Source organism: Phoca vitulina, unplaced genomic scaffold, assembly GCF_004348235.1.
Source record: "Phoca vitulina isolate PV1807 unplaced genomic scaffold, GSC_HSeal_1.0 scaffold16, whole genome shotgun sequence".
NCBI classification, from domain to species: domain Eukaryota; kingdom Metazoa; phylum Chordata; class Mammalia; order Carnivora; family Phocidae; genus Phoca; species Phoca vitulina.
The window spans coordinates 8078542-8096415 of NW_022589719.1; the positions used below are offsets into that span (position 1 = coordinate 8078542).

The 17874-nt window shown below is 33.6% G+C and overlaps 1 protein-coding gene across 6 annotated transcripts in view; it reads left to right on the top strand.

Moving 5' to 3' along the window:
- Positions 1–17874, top strand: part of METTL15 (methyltransferase like 15) — a 219929-nt gene that overhangs the window by 78787 nt on the left and 123268 nt on the right. For all 6 annotated transcript variants that reach the window (XR_004300638.1, XM_032413855.1, XM_032413857.1 and 3 more), the window contains exon 3: positions 6625–6761. Coding sequence is in view for 5 of the 6 variants with exons in the window: in XM_032413855.1 (XP_032269746.1) it covers positions 6625–6761 (137 nt within the window). In the remaining variant the exon portion in view is untranslated. The remainder of the gene's footprint in view (positions 1–6624; positions 6762–17874) is intronic.

Below are 17874 nucleotides of genomic sequence, written 5' to 3' on the forward strand. Positions count from 1 at the left end.
ATGTTTAGGGCATCTTACAGAAGAGTATTCTAGAAAGAAAGAACAATATATTAAAGATACTAAGGCCTCCAGCTGAAAACTATGTGAGAGCAAGGGCCATGTCTATTTCGTCCTACTCTTGTATTTCTCACTCTAAGAATAGAGCTGTGCACATATCAGAATTCTCATAATTGTTTGAGAATACAATTTGAGAGAGATGAAACAGGCAAAAAGGTAGAGAAGACATGAGACAGTTTAGCATGTTTGATAATTGTATGTGCTTTTATTATATTTTATAACTGTATGGCTAGAGAATATATTGTATAATTCACGTGTGAGGAGTGGGAGATAATGTTAGACAGAAATGCAGAGGCCAGAATCTGAAGAATATTATTCATTATGCTAGAAATTTAGACTCTGTTATGTAGCTTTGGAGAGCTTCTGAGGGTAGGAATGTCACATGCTACAATTTTATTTCAGAAAGTACCCTTTTAACAGTGTAGCAAGAAGAATTAGAAGTCAGATTGAGGTATGGATATGAATGTGAACCTAGTGAAATAGCACAGCAAAGAAAAAAGGGGGCCTGAATTTAAAATGGGAGTGAAGAAATTTAAGGCATATTTATGTAAAATCAACAGGACTCTGTAACTAATTGAATTTGGAAAATATGGAAGAGTGAGAAGAAAGGGTGCTCTCTGACTTCTGCCCAGCCTTGATGGCCCAGCTGATTTGTAACCTAGTCCAATTTTGTCGGTCTCACTACTGATTGAAATACATATGTTTTTTCACTCCTTGTAAAATGTTATATATGTTTTTCTTATATTGCTGATTTCTTTTTACTAGGAATTATTTGTGTGCATGTCTAATTCCCTCACCAAACTGGAAGGACCATCACTTAATATCTCAAGAGGTATTACCTCTTAGGACCTTATCTGTACAGAATGTTCAGTAAATATACAGATTATTAATTAATGCCATATGTTTTAATTTACCTCCTGAAAAAAAATCCAGAAGGTTAAGTATATGCCTGAGACATTTTAGTATTTCAAAATGAAACCTGTTGCAAATAGGTGAAGTTTTCCAAAATCCTTTCAAAAACACTTCAATTCTAAATATTCAAAATTAGTAATTGCCAGAAAAGGAAATATTCATAGGAAGAAATTTTTCAGTGAAATCAGGCCATATTGTTTCCAAATTCAGATGAGAACTTACTATTAAAAGTCTTACACAGATTGGAAATGACTAATCAACATTAGGAAAATGAAATTGAAAGATCTGCCCTCGTGCTGTTCATGGCTAAAAATGTTTTCATGTCCAATTTTAACAGTGTTGTTCCAGTGTGAAAATTTCGATGATTAGAACTGTGGATTGGGGAAAATAAATCATTTAACTATCTAGTCTGTACAGGATGATCTAGGGTAAATCCCTTGATTTCTGTCAGTTCCTCCTTCAGAGAGCAGCCTTAGCTGGGTCTTAAAGGATGTCATATCTGAGAGGTATAAAAGTAGTGCTAAGTATACTCCAGAAAGAGAGCAGTATATGTTAATGGAATTAAATTGGATTATTTCTGTGGGTCCTTCTAGCTCTAACTACCCATGGGTCTATGATTTTAAGTATTTTAATTCTTTGCTTTTAGTTTCAAGGTCAATTTGAAAACTGTAACCTGTCAAGAAGTCAGTCATCACCAGTTGCTATTATACATAATGGGTGGATATTTATCTGAGGCCACATATACAACATAATTGTCTTTGGAATTGAAGCCAACAGATTTATCGCCATAAAGTCATAAAACAATTTAGAATGGTAGGGCAGTGATTGTTTTCAACTGTGTTGGAGGCTTAAGGTGCAAAGTTCCCACATATATATTTGTTTTCGTTAAGAAAAAAAAAAAAAACTTTTTCAAAGAATGATTGGTTATTTCAGTGTGATTATATACTTTCAGTGGAGGAATATTATGAGATGAAGTAGAAAGAACATAGGATTTATGTTTTAGTATTAGCTCTGCCCTCAACTAGCTACCTTTTTGGGCCTCGGTCTCCTCATAAGTAAAATGAGGACGTGGAATAAATAGTGTGTTATGTCCCTCGAAGCTCTGAAATTCTGCATCTGAACCCTGTTCATTATCAGATTCACAGCTGTAGCTCAACTATGCAAATGTGACTCATCATGGTACAAGGTAGAACCTAACCATTTCTATATTTAGAAGACCATGGGGATAAAATGTCAATTAGCTGTATTTGATTAAAAGAGCTACCTAAAATAAGAAATGTTCATTTTCTTATTTCAAATGTAAAGGATTCTGATCAACAAATAAGAACATGGTGCATTAGAGTTACATAATACTATTAATATCAGATCATCATTAATGTTCTGAAAAAGTTCTTTTCATTAATGAAACAACTTGTAATATTAGGAATATATTGATGTTAAATGACTCCTAAAAGTTGGATATCCTGTGACTATTTTATGTGGTCTTATGATAATGAGTCTTGTATCTTGAGGAGTATTTCTAAATTCATATGCACAATAGAGTATTGCTATCTTTATCATAGTTACCTTGGGAAGCTGAGCTCTGTTTTCATATCACATCACTAAATATTTACTAAGCATCTACTACTGTGCACTGATGCTGTTAAGGTGGAGGCAGAGTTGGAGAATTGTAGTTATGAATCTTCCCTCAAATGTATATTTTTTCTTTAAGTCAAATTTGATTCTGAACCCCTGTGCTGAGAAGCCATCAATCTCAGTCAGTCCCCTTACCCCACATGAGCTATGCAGAGGCCCTGAGGTATTACTCATCTCATACCACCCTTAGTTCGCCCTGAGATGCCTTTTGTTGTAATAAAGGCCCTCTAGGACCAAAAGTTCTGCTTCTGTGCCAAAGAGGGGTATGGAAATCTCTGGTAGCACTGGGAACCCTGTGTTGAGGGTCCACCCTCCTTCAGTTCCTCATACAGACAGCTGCTTTGAGATCTTATCATCTGTCAGTCATTTCATTAGTTCTGTACCTTCTTGGAATCTATTCATCATTCCCATCTCTCTTCCACCCAATTTCAGTGAGATCTATCTCTCTTTTCCTTAAAGACACTAACCTACCCAGGGTAACTAGCATTCTTTCTGAGCCTTTTTTTTTTTTTCTTTAATATTAACTGATAGAAAAGTGTTTGTCTCCAGATGATAGGAAAGATACTTTTTTTCTTTGTGTCATGCAAAAATCCTCAAGGAACATACATTCTAAAGCTCTAAATATCTAGGCTCCTGCTTGAAATAGAAGGAGGGAGGAAAGAAAGAAAAAAAGAGAGAAACACACATATCTCGAGTTGTCCTGCTACACAAAGATTAAGACGTGGTTTCTGAGAGCCTCAATTCCAGTGGGAATGAGTAGTCTATAAAAAAACTGAAGTTTTCTTGTATAATTTTTGTAAAGCTATTTCTGCCATGATTCTTTCTATGCCATCCATTTTTTTATTTCTTTCTTTTGCTTGCTCCTCCCTTCTTCTCTTTTTATTTCTTTCAGAAAAGGCACAAAATTTAGAGTTGGTGACACATGGTTTAGAGTTCTCTTTCCCTCACTTGCTAGTAATAGGATCTTAATCAAGTCACCTTATCTCTCTGCACCTGAGTTTTGTACTTGCAAAAATGGGGATGATGCCACTTGTCCATACTTACAGAACTTTTGTTAGACCAAGTACGAAAAACGTAAATGCTCGATAAACTATAAGGTATTGGGCTAATATAAACTTTGTTGATTTAATGCAGAAGAGAGCCAGGTATATCTGTATTCATTCAGTTCATGCATTTGCCACTTACTAGCTTAGTGTAATTTTTGTTTCTGTATATGTATAAATCTGATAACACCTACTTTGTGGTTGTAAGGAAGAAATAAGATAATTTTTTATATATCTCTGTGAAGTAAATGGGTACATTTTATCCCCTTTTCTTAGATGAAGCAGTTGAGGCTCAGAGAGTTAAAATAATTTGGTCAGGATTGTACAGGTGAGAAGTGACATTGTCAGAATAAATTCTTGGTATCAAATATGGGTTTCATGTTTTAGATAAATTGTATCAGGTAATTTTAAAGAGAGAGTTCCGTGTATGTTTGGAACATAACATATACATATGAATACACACACATACATGCAGATGAGACCCATAGAAGCATTGTTTTGTGACACTCAGATTTATTTGTTCTTGTGCATTTGTTCAGTCTTATTTTATCGTCAGCTTGTACAAATTTAAAAATGTGGTCTTATATCAAGTTAATGACCCAGGAAAAGGGAGAGACTAATTGGCTCCCTTTTCAGTTGTAGTGCTGGTTGATTCACAAGGTCTACATTGATGAGCAATGTATATTAGAATTTTCAAAATTCTAGTTGATGGCTTCAATAACCTATTGAGCTAGGACATATGATGGGGTTCACTTGTAGTTTTATAAATCCCATGTCTCCCACTTTGCTTTGTGTTACACTTGACTGGTAATAATTTTTTTTTTTTTTCCTATGGAAACTTCCTTGATTGTCAGTACATCTCCAAGGGCATAATCATGATATATTAAAAAATAATCATGTAAATTATAATCATCATCTAACATTTTCCAGAATATTTTTAATGATGAGGTTTTTTCTTTTTAATTATTGATTGGGACTTTCCTGGCTTGGGATAAGGTAATCATATGCAAATTGTTTTATTTGCTATACTCTTAGTTTAAGTGTAGGATTATAGCAAGACTTGATATTGGGGCATAACAAGAAAGTAATTTATACTTTTGCCTTGGAGAAGTTCTTTGTTTAAATTATGCTAAACCCCTAGCAATTTTAAAACTGAGATATGGTAAGGTGGGAGATTTTTACCTATTCATAGATAACATAAAATAAGTATACAGACTGAGAAAGGAAATTATTCGATCTTGAGATTATAAGTATGTACTCCTAATAACCATGCAAGTAATATGAATGGGGGCCTGGGTGGCTCAGTCGGTTAAGTGTCTGACTCAATCTCAGCTCAGGTTGTGATCTGGGGGTCATGAGTTCGAGCCTCACGATGGGCTACTTAAAAAGAAAAATAATAAGAAATTCAAGTGTTGTTTTAACATTATCATTTATAGTGTTGAAAAGAGTGTATAGCCATGTCTTTTGTGCCGACAATGACAGAAGTGCAAGTTTGAGTTGTATTAACATACATGTTAAAAAGCAGTGCTTGCATGTTTTCAGCACATTTACATCTCTCTCATAATTTATATCCCTCCTCTTTTCAGTTTTGATCAGAAGATTTCCTCCATGTTATTCTTCAAATAGCAGGCTAACTTTTTTGAGGACTTGATCAGAGGATGGGACTCAGCATGGTAGCTGGTAGCAAAAAATCAAAGCATACTTGTGTCTTGTTTCTGACCACTCTCCTGGAAATAAGTTGTAGCCTTCAGGGCAGGGAAATGTTCAAATCCATTTCAGGGATTTGTCTTCTTGTACAATGTACACATTAACTTTAAAAAAGTTGTATGTTTAAATATTGTTAATAGTTTGCTCTATGGTATATGTTATTTTTCATAGTATTCAGTATTATTGGAATGATTATTTTTATTTTCATAAAGCCAGTGAAACTTATTGAAAGGACACATTAATTTACACTGAGAGTGTGTTTACTTCCAAATCAACCACAATCAATTAACTTTTCACAAGTATGTTTCTAATGGTCCAGGTCTGGTTTCTTGCTCGACTGAGACCTATTTTCTTTATAGTGTGGCCCAATAAAAGAGCCAAGAAGTAGATTCAAATCCAATTAGCTTTACTGTTTCCCTAGAATGATCTAGACATGAAAAATAGCCACCTCTGTACATCATAACCTGTTGTCCTGGCAAAATTATTACTGGCAGATGTTATACTCTCAAAAGTGTCTTGGTTTATATGAGTAATTATATGTCACCTTACCAATTAGGTAGGTATTGATGGTATCTTCTTTTCTTCTGACTTTCTTTTTCTTTTCAAAGCCTGGGAAATCTAAAAACGCTGGAATTTTAAGTGTCTTTCCCAAAGATAGATAGCTACTTTGTGACAAACCTAGAATTTACCCTAGTTGTTTTGACTTAAGCCTTGAGCCTTTTCCAGTTTAGATTTTTAAGGATTTGTTCTGTGACTATTTATTGTTAGGTATATTCATTCTTTTTCCCTCTCTCTCTCTCCCTCTCTCTCTCTCCTTCTTTCTTTGTATTCTTGAATATCTTTATGTGTCATATAAAGCATTTAGAGAAATCGAGATAAAGTGAGCCATACTAATTATAAGCTATCTCCAAATAATGAGAAATTGTTGGAAATACTATCATCAGCCAGGTGCTGGAAAGCATTAAAAAAGCTAGCAGCATAACGCTGTGGCCAGTTTGACCTTTGGAGGAAAATGTAAATTTGTCTTGAATTGGCCAGCCTGTGCCAGAGATTATCATTTTACTGATACTCTGACCATTTCTTTCAGGCTGGTCACTCATAATTGATCCAGGTCTCATGTATAACAAATTGAACTCTAGGCAAACAATTTTAATTGTTTTTCCAATTGCTATCAGCTCTGAAAATCAATACGTGCTTCTAGAAATTAAGGTAGCTAGCAAGAATGTTTTGTTCATGCTAGGTAGTAATTTTCTTTTTTTGTGTTGGCTAGACTTTTCTAGATATGACATTTGGTTCAGGAGGACATACAAGAGCCATTCTACAGAAGGAGTGCGATATTACTCTGTATGCCTTAGACAGAGACCCAACAGCTTATGCAATAGCTGAACAGCTTTCAGAATTGTATCCGTAAGTAATTCTCTTGTATAGTTATTGAATTTTGGTGCTGAGTTTTATAGAGCTTGGTTTACCATTTTGGAATTTGTTCTCCCTTGTATGTTGTTATACTTCACTCTGTTAATATTTTCTCCCTTTTTCCCCCTGAAAGAATTAATGTAAATATTGTTTTTAGTACCACTTAAAAAATGATATTACTGCCTTTATCCTTTCTGAATCATAAAAATAAATACAAAAATGACTTAGGGCTAAAATTTGAAGGTGGGTTGAAATCCATCCATGAGTAATATTTTGACAATAGTTTAAAAAATAATTTTTAAAGAATTTATGAGTTACAGTTTCCAAGAATTTACTGAAGCAATTAAGTATGTGAGAATTCTGCAGAATTCATTAGTTCACATACATCAATGTAATGCAGTTCTTGTCTCTGAATTCTTTTTGAAATTCACAAGTAAGTTTAGAGCAATCTATCCCTCAGTCAAGAATTAGGTGAGCTTTCACTGTGGAGCTTTTTAAAAATATAAAATACTGTCTTCATGAGTTGTTAAATCATCTTCCTTTAGAGAAAATTTTGGATTAGTGAATTATGTTATGTTACTTAAAAGTTATCATTCTGAAAAAGGAAAATGTCTTGGAGCTAAGTTGACTACCTACAAATATGTAAAGGGCTATTTTCAGGAATAAGGAATTGTTCTCTCCTGCTTCAGCGACTGAAACCAAGAAAATAGATGAGAATTTTAGAGGCAGATTTTGACTTGATGTAAGCGAGAGTTTTTTGCTAGTTGTAACTGTCCAATAATGAAAAGGTCTGTTTGGTGAAGTAGCAAAATTATGACCATTGAAAAGTTTAATCACAGACTAAGGATAGGAAGTTGAATTACTAATCTAGAATAGTCTTTTTCAACCTCCCAGGTCCCAAACACCTTGCAAATCTATCAGTGTGATTAATTCTCCCAATAAAAATTAACTAAATACACCTAGGTTTTTGTTTGCAACATCAGAGGGTTCAGTAGGAATGCCTGAAATCCATTTGACCCCAGGTTATTCTAAGAAAAATACGAGGATACGGTATAATGATGTGATAACTTTTTTTTTTTTTTTTTAAACCTGTCTCTTGTCATTCTGCAATGTAACTAAGATGCATCTTCTTTAAGAAGCTCTTGTACTACTAGGGCATTCATGTTTGTGAAACATCTTAGGAGTTCATGTCATTATGACCTGAGTTTCATAGAATGAGTATAAGTCTCCATTATATTTCACTGTCATAGAAAAACTGGATTTTCTTAGATGATATTATTTCTAAAGGCAATGAGTTCCAGTTCAGTTTTTCCAAGGTCTCTTATTCCTTCAAATAGACTCCTTTTCTCAGAAGGAACTTAAAATTTTATCAATTTTATCAGGTGTAATTTGTTATCTAACAGGAATCTTGAGACAGTATTCTCTCTTCAGTTTAGAGTTGTAGAAACCATGAGCTTAGGTTAAATGATTTGCTAAAAGGCATATATGACTAAATAGAGATAAAGCTGGGACATGTATTCTCCCCATCACCTAATAATAGTATTTTTTTAATTGAAGTGTAGGTGACATACTATGTTTTATAGTTTCAGGTGTACACAACATTTCTACACATTACTCAATGCTTATCATGGTTAAGTATAGTCAACATCTATCACAATACAGCATTATTACAATATTATTGACTCTATTCCCTACGCTGTACTTTTCATCTCTATCGCTTATTTATTTTATAACTGAAAGTTTGTACCTCTTAGTCCCCTTCACTGACTTCACCCGTCCTCCCACCCATCTTTCCTCTGGCAACCACTAGTTTGTTCTTTGTTTTTAAGAGTGTTTTTGTTTGTTCATTTTTTTTTTTTTTTAACTTTCAGATTCCTCACATAAATGAAATCATATATTTGTCTTTATTTGTCTCACTTATTCCACTCGGCATTAATACCCTCTGGTTCCATCCATGTTGTCACAAATGGCAAGATTTCATTCTTTTTTATGGCTGAGTAATATTTCATTGTATGTATATCTTTATTCATCTATCAGTGGACACTTGGGTTGCTTCCATATCTTTGCTATTGTAAATAATGCAGTAAACATAGAGGTGCATATATCTTTTGAAATTAGTTTTTGTTCTGAGTAAATACTCAGCCATGGAATTACTAGATTATATGGTATTTCTATTTTTAATTTTTTGAGGAACTGCATTTTTGAGGAACTGTGTTTTCCACAGTGGTTGCACCAATTTACATTCCCACCAAGAGTACAGGAGCATTCTCTTTCTCCACATCCTCCCCAACACTTATTATTTTTTGTCATTTTGATACTAGCCGTTCTGACTTCTGTGAGGTGATATCTCATTGTGGTTTTGATTTTCATTTCTCTGATGATTAGTGATGTTGAACATCTTTTCATGTGTCTGTTAGCCCTCTGTATGTCTTCTGTAGAAAAATATCTTTTCAGGTCTTCTGCCCATTTTTAAATTGGATTGTTTGGTTTTTTGGTGTTGAGTTTTATAAGTACTTTATGTATTTTGGATATTAACCCCTTATTGGATATATCATTTGCAAATGTCTTCTCTCATTCAGGAGGTTGCCTTTTTGTTTTGTTGGTGAATTCCTTTGCTGGCAAAAGCTTTTAGTTCTTATCTCTTTGATGCAGTCCCAATAGTTTATTTTTGCTTTTGTTTCCCTTGCCTGAGGAGACATATCCATAATAAATATGTTGCTAAGGTGAATGTCTAAGAGATTCCTGCCTTTGTTTTCTTTTAGGAGGCCTATGGTTTTAGGTCTCACATTTAGGTCTTTAATCCACTTTGAATTTATTTTTGTGGGTAGTGGTCCAGTTTCATTTTTGGCACACAGCTGTCCAGTTTTCCCAACACCATTTATTGAAAAGACTGTCTTTCCCTCATGGTGTATTTCTTACCTCCTATGTGATAGATAATTGACCAGATAATCATGGGTTTATTTCTGGAGTCTCTGTTCTGTTCCAGTGAGCTATATGTGTCTATTTTTGTGCCAGTACCATACTCTTTTTATTACTGTAGCTTTGTACTATATCTTGAAATATGAGATGATGATTCCTTTGGCTTTGTTCTTCTTTTTCAAGCCTAATAACCTCATTTTATTAAGTTTTATACTACCTTGACTCAAATCTTATTGAAACTTTTTTAGTTCATCGGTAAGATAATTTGCCAAGTATAATAAATTAGTTAAGGAACAATAGAATAATCAAAATAAGGCAAGAAGAAGGAATTAATATGGATAAAAACCAGAATCAAAGAAACTGAAAAGAAGAAAGAATAAAGAAGTTCCAAGTGATCATTCTTTGAAAATAGCAAAATTCCTTTACAGCCTGATTATTAAGGGAAAAAAAAGTGATCAAAAACATATGATTAAGATTGAAGAGGACACCAGCTATAGACACAAGATAAGTTAATCATAAGATAATACAACCATAAATCTGTGGTAACATGTGAAACCTCAATGAAATGAATGATGTCTTAGGAAATATAAATTATTAAAATTGACTGAATAATTATAGAACTTTAATAGGCCATTACCAGAAAAGAGATAAGAATGGTAATTAGAGTACGTAGAACAATGCACCATGACTAGATTTGTAATTGTTACCTAGCTTTTAAAAAATAGGGAAGAGCGGGGCGCCTGGGTGGCTCAGTCGTTAAACGTCTGCCTTCCGCTCAGGTCATGATCCCAGGGTCCTGGGATCGAGCCCCGCATTGGGCTCCCTGCTCGGCGAGAAGCCTGCTTCTCCCTCTCCCACTCCCCCTGCCTGTGTTCCCTCTCTCGCTGTGTCTCTCTCTGTCAAATAAATAAATAAAATCTTTAAAAAAAAATAAAAAAAATAAAAAATAGGGAAAAGCATTGTCTTTTATGCTATTCTTGATCATGGTAAGTATGTAAAGCTTTTTCAGTTCACTTTATATTGAATCTAGCATAGTTTTATACTTAATCCTGCTAGAAGTAGTATAAAAGAAAAAAAAAGTCTAACCTCACTGAAGAATATAAATGCAAAATTCAAAAGGAAATACTAGCGTATCTAATTCATGTATCATTTAGTTAAAAGAATAATACCTATGGCCTAATTAAAAGAATAATACCTAATAATACCTAAAGAATACAGAGATGCCTCCAGGTCAGACAGCCAATCAATGACAGATTGATAAGCATGACTATAATCAGCTAGCTATTCTTATTAAAATCTCTATGTTAGGGGCGCCTGGGTGGCTCAGTTGGTTGGGTGACTGCCTTCGGCTCAGGTCATGATCTCAGGGTCCTGGGATCGAGCCCCGCATCGGGCTCCCTGCTCTGCGGGAAGCCTGCTTCTCCCTCTCCCATTCCCCCTGCTTGTGTTCCCTCTCTCGCTGTCTCTCTCTCTGTCAAATGAATAAATAAAATCTTAAAAAAAAAAAAAAATCTCTATGTTAAACAGGAATATAAGTAAACTACTTAAATGTAAAATATCCTATTATCGAAGGACAAACAAATAAAAAATTATTTTCCCAAAAGGTGAAATACTATAACAATTTAAGTCAAAATCAGGATGTAAATATGGATTAGCTTCTATAAATATTACAATCAGTATTTTTGGAAGTTCTGGCATATAGAAGTAAGAAACTAGTTAAAATATTCTTCTTGTGATGATTTGACCAAAAGACTTGTAGAATTAATAAGATGATACAATAAGATGGTTAGATAGAAATTTAAAAAATATACTCAAGTAAATACTTGAAAAGGGAAATACGAGAAAAAATCCATTCTCAAAAAAGTACCTAACACTATATAGAATATTTAGTAGTAAATTTAACACGAAAGGCACAGTTTCAAATTAAAAAAAATAAAACTTTATAATTTTATTAAAGGACATACAAGATCAAACAGAAGAGAAAACATTTGTTTTGGTGTAGTACAAATTAATATTATAAAAAAAGGTCAATTCTCAAATTTAATGTACTTCCAGGAATTATCTTAATTGATTTAACTTTAACTGATGTATGCTTGTTCTTTAATTTATATAATATGATGTTAAGTATATATGGCTGGAGGAGTGACAAGATCTTTTGGGGGAAATAAAAAAGTGAGGGGAAACTTGCCTTACCAGATGTCAGATCATACTGTAAAATCACTATAATTATATCAGTATAATACTGGCACGAGAAAAGTAGATTAGTGGAAGACAGAATCCAGATACAGATTCAACAATATAATAGATATATACTATACTATAAAATAATTTAATGGAAGGTGAAGATATTTCAATTCTTTGAGAAAATAATGCATTCTTAAATAAATGGTGTTGGTACAATGCTCATTGAACTTGAAGAACATAAAATGGACCCCTATTTTCAGTCAGATTCAAAAATAACTTCCAGATAGAGTAAAAATATATGAAAAATTGAAAAAAAATTTTTATAAGAAAATTGAAGGGATTATATAGAAAATCTAAGTGTAAGAAAGTTTCTTAATCAAGACTACAAATCACAAATATATAAAATTAAATATTAGAAATATCTAATATTTTATAAAATTTTAGAAGTATATGGCAAGAATAATATGGTATATTTTCCAAACAGTTAATTTGGAAAAAGAAATATTAGTAACATAGGGAATAGGAACAGGATTGACATTCTAGGGAAGGAAAATACTGTGTTCCTCTACCCTCCTAAGTTCTCAGCTGGAGCAGATGCACAAGAGAAAATGCATACACATTTATTTAAGTTTTACGTGACATAGAAGCCTCCATAAGGAAGTGAAGACCCTAAGACATGGTTACACCTGATTATTTCTATATTAGGTTTGATGAAGAGTGGAAAGTTATGGAAAAGTATGATAGGACAAATGTTATGAGCTAAATGTAGTAAACTGCGGGAAACTTAGCAAGCCCCATTCATTCAAATTCTTCTTCCCTTCATCTTGAGAGATAACAAGGCTTCTTTCCTCTGCATATAGGAGGGCATCTCTCACATTGGGTCTGATGACCTGCTTCAGGAGAAGCTCAGCAAGTTCTTCCTTTATGTGCTGTTTCTCAAATTCCTTCAGTTTAAAATATTCAATAGCCCAAGGTGCTGTATTTTGAGGTAGCATGACTGGAACCCCATCAATATTTATCATGTAGGAAGATTTCTTCCCAAATTGATAACACAACAAAATCCAATTTGGAAAATGAGCAAAAGGTATGGAAGGGTCATTTGTAGAAGATTAAGGTATGAAAAGATGCTCAACATCAATAGCAGTGATGAGGGAAATGAAATGAAAATAATAATGGTTAATGCTTTACATTTATCAGACTGGAGAGACAGAATAATTTTGAAAGTGAAGATATGGGGAAAAGGATATTCATCCATTTCTCATGAGCATCTTTTACTATTGAGAAAATACATAACATGCTTAGTATCTATCTCATCTAAGTAAAAGAATCAATATCTAAGGAAGCATATCTTTAGAGTTATCATAGACTTTGTATATGCATTGTTTGTATATATAATCATGGAGAACTTGAGAAAGAAGGAATTAGTTGTGGAGGGAAGTATGGAGAAAGGGAAAACTGCTGAAAAAAGACAAGCCCAGAGATTGTACATCTCTGCATAATATGGAAAGAAAATGCCAAGCAGTGCTGTACATTATTTATGAATACCTACATATGTAGTTGTAGTATAAGAATATACATGAGATAGAAAAACACAAATTTGGCCTAGGGATTATTTCTGGGGATGATGGATGGATGGATGGATGGTTGGTTGGAAGAATGGACAGATTGGATGATTATCTTCTTAAAAATACATGTGTAATTACAACTTGTAGTAAGGTGCACAATAAAGGAAACATTTTGTCATTTCAGTATGTCTTTTGAGGAAATATACTAATTTCTTTCTTTCATTTATTTATTTTGCTGTTGTCAAAGAGGAGCTTATGCTTCTGAAAAATTCCGTGTTCTTGACTCTCAAAATGAAGTCAAAAATAGAAACTAACATTTTCATAGAAAACTAAGAAATTCATAGGAAGCTGAATTTTACACTAACCCATTTTAGGTCTTTCAAAAAAGATGGCATGTTGTTTGAAAACTGAAACTTTCCCCTGTTGCCTCTGAAGACTGTAAGAGAGAAAACACATTTAAATTGGAGCAGTACTTTTGCCACAGTGGAAGATGGATGTTGGAAGACAGTTTTTTAAAAAATATTTTTTTTCTAAATTCGGGAATAAAATGTGCTCCCTATACTGAGTTTGGAGAATATAAACATATATAAGGAAAAAAATAAAAATCATAATTGATTCTATCATTTGACTGTGATTTTAAGATTATAAAAAATATAAAACTATTATTTTCAACAGTTTATAAAAGTAGAGAGCTCTTTGGAATAAATTTATAATATACAGAAAAATATAAAGAAAAAAATTAAACTTATAATTCCATCACCTTTATCAATAGTGATGATTTTGTGTTATTTCATTCCATCTTCTTAATTATCAATATTTCATTATATGTACTATTTCTTGTTTGTACTTTCTTGGATATTTTTGCTTTTTATACTTCTAAAGTGTTAGAATATATTGGTCAAGTTTAAACATTTTGATCAGTTATATTAATATAATTAATTTAGAAAGAATTGACATATTTATTCTGCATCCCAATCCAGAAGCATGATACATTTTTTCATTTATTACAGTATTTTGTGTTTCTCATTAATATTTTCTTTTTTCTTTCCTTTTTAAAAAAATATTTATTTATCTCAGAGAGAGGGAGAGAATGAGGACACATGTGCAAGCTGGGGGAAGGGCAGAGGGAAAGGGAGAGAATGAATCCCCAAGCAGACTCCCTGCTAGGAGCGGAGCTCAACGCTGGGCTCTATCCCAGCACTCTGAGATCATGACCTGAGCTGAAATCAAGAGTTGGATGCTTAACCGACTGAGCCACCCAGGCACCCCTTAATATATTTTCTTGATCAAAATGATAAAATACAGAAAAGCCTGAGACGAAAATTAAAATAACACTTAATCCCAGCACCAGTGTTGTTTGGTATATTTCTTTCCTAATCATTTTGGTTATATATGTTTATGCATTCAATATGCATAAGTATATATTTTATAAATTTTGATTATACTTATACATTATCAGGTATATTAATACATGCAGATTAATATATATAATTACTTCTTTTTTATTATCACATTCATATTTCATTAAATTGTCTTAAGAATAATTTTGTTGGTTGTGGAGTATTTCCTTCATGTAATTATTACTTAATTTACAAGAATTCTAACTCTACTATTGTCTTATCCATGTCCATATTACTGCTATTTTAAATCTTTCTATGCTATATTATTTTAGATGCCTTTCTGTAAACAACGAATACCAGATGTATTTTCTGTAAACAAATCTGAGTATGTTTTCTGTAAAAGGATAATTAATTCAGGATATGCTTGCACTCTTTCTATGTCACCTTGTTTAATATTTTTCTATTTTTGTGGTTTATTGAAATTTTCTTTGGCTTTTAAAATTTATTTTGTCCCTGTATACTTACTTAATTTCCCTTTTCTCTACCAATTTTGATGACATACCTTTTATTTTTTCATTTACTACTAGCTGATGTTAGTGTTTGTTTTTTTTTTAAGATTTTATTTATTTGAGAGAGAGAGAGAGTGAGAGAGAGAGAGAGAGAGCATGAGTCAGGGGGAGGGGCAAAGGGAGAGGAAAAAAGACTCCCCGGCTCCATCCCAGGACCCTGAGATCATGATCGGAGCTGAAGGCAGATGCTTAACTAACTGAGCTACCCAAGGGACCCTGATATTAGTGTTTTTTTTAAGATTAAACGTATTTAAACAATTTTTTTTTGTTAAGTATACAGAAGAAAATAATATTCCCATTTTTATTTTACTTTTTTTTCCTATCCCACTGCTTGTCTTTTAAAGTATTATCTTGAATTTATTCATTAATATCTACTGTGGTAATTATTAGTTAACATTTGCACTGTTTGGCGTCATATCTAAAATAATTATTTATACTTCAATCCGTTTAATTCATTTCATTGCACTCCACTAGCCTGTTTTTTTTTTTAAGATTTATTGATCTATTTGAGAGAGGAAAAGAGAGAGTATGCGTATATGTGTGCACAAGTGGGGGGAGGGGCAGAGGGAAAGAATATCCAAGCAGACTTCTGATGAGCTGGTAACCCCCCAAGGGGGCTTGATCTCAGGGCCCATGAGATCAGGACCTGAGTTGAAATTAAGAGTCCAGCACTTAATAGACTGAGCCACCCGGGCACCCCACCACTAGCCGTTTTATACAACAAGTCCTATTTTGAGTTCATGTAGGCTCCTATCTCAGTCAAGTGATTACATCTTTAAGTAGTTTTGCTAGAAATATGAAAAGGGGAAACATCTCTGCCTTTGTCTACAGAGACTGTGTTATTCATGCTTTCATACATGGGTAATAGTTTGATTTAGTATAGCATTTTGGGCATTTTATGGGTATTATTCTTTTTCTTCTGACATGTAGTGTTGTGGAGAAGTCTGAGGTCAACCCAGTTTCTTTTTTCCCCTCTGAGGTAGTGTTTCTCATTCTCCCCACCAGGCTAGATGCTTACTAGAAATATTTCTTGACTATTATTGATATTCACAAATTTCCACTAAGAGATATTACTAATTGGTCTCTTTTCATTAATTTTCCGTGTACTCTGAACAGTTTTGGCCTGTGGATCAGATCTTTTCTCTACGAAGGAGTTATTGTGTTAGTTAGACCCCACTTTTTTTCCACTTTCTAACCTTTGAGCACTTCTTATTTGTTGGTTGGAGTTGTATTATCTGTCTGCATGACCTTAATCTCCTCTCAGTGTTTTCTGCTACTTTTCCTTTGCCTCAGTAATCTAGGAAATCTCCTCACGGTTATTCTCTGTTACAGATTTGGGTTTCTACAGTGTTGATTGTGATTTTAATTGACTCTTGTTCAAGTTTTAATTCAGGTGTTAAGAAATTATCCTTCCCTGTAACCATATTTAATTGGTTGATCTCATCTTTTCTGCCAATTCCTTTTTATTTCCTCTCATTTTGTCATCTCATTTTTATGTCTTATTTAATAGCCAGCAGACTTTTATTGAAATTTATGGAATCCAATTCTGTTTTTTGTAATAAATCTTTTTCTTTTTTTAAAGATTTTATTTATTTATTCGACAGAGGGAGGCACAGAGAGAGAGGGAACACAAGCAGGGGGAGTGGTAGAGGGAGAAGCAGGCTCTCTGTGGAGCAAGCAGCCCGATGCAGAGCCTGATGCGGAGCTCGATCCCAGGACCCTGGGATCATGACCTGAGCCGAAGGCAGATGCTTAACGACTGAGCCACCAAGGCGCCCCGTAACAAATCTTTCAAAAGTATGCTTTTGGTCTTTATCTTGAGTACAGAGTTTTCCTTTTCTCTTCCAGGATCTTTTCACAGGCCCCATCTTGGTCATGTATTTATGTGTGTAGTTTTTACTGTTTGCATAGGGTTTTTTTTTTTTGACCTGCTCATTATTCCATTATGTGGAGCTAGAATCTTCACTTTAGATTTTAAGCTAGAAAATTACTTGAGGTACGTGGTCTTACTACAAATACTTAAACATTTTGCAGTCCTTTCCTAGGATCTGCCAATAGGAAGAGGATTCTATTTTCTTATTCTTACTGGAGAACACAGTTCATAAAAGCTACTGCTCCCATAATCTATTATTTCTGTGGGTTTTCCAGTCTTCCCATTCTAGAGAGATTCTTCATATCCAGGGTACCTTTTGACAGAACCTATTCATTTCTGCCCTTGATATTATTACATTATATGAATTGTAATCCCTAAATAGGTGTAATAATAAAGATATTTGTGCCTGGATATGAAGAAGTGGCAGGGTAAAATGGTCCGATTAGCCTCAGAGTATTCCTGTCTACACAGTTTAAATAATCCCTTCAGGGGCTTTTTTGTGTTTCCAAGGCAATGGGTATGAATGGAACATTCTTAACTTTTTAACTGAGTGTTTCCACTGCCTTGAATCAGACTCTAGTCTTACCTTTGGTAAGAAGAGAGATTTTTCCTGAATTCTGCTCCATTTTTGAGGAACATTTTTAGTTAATACTAATT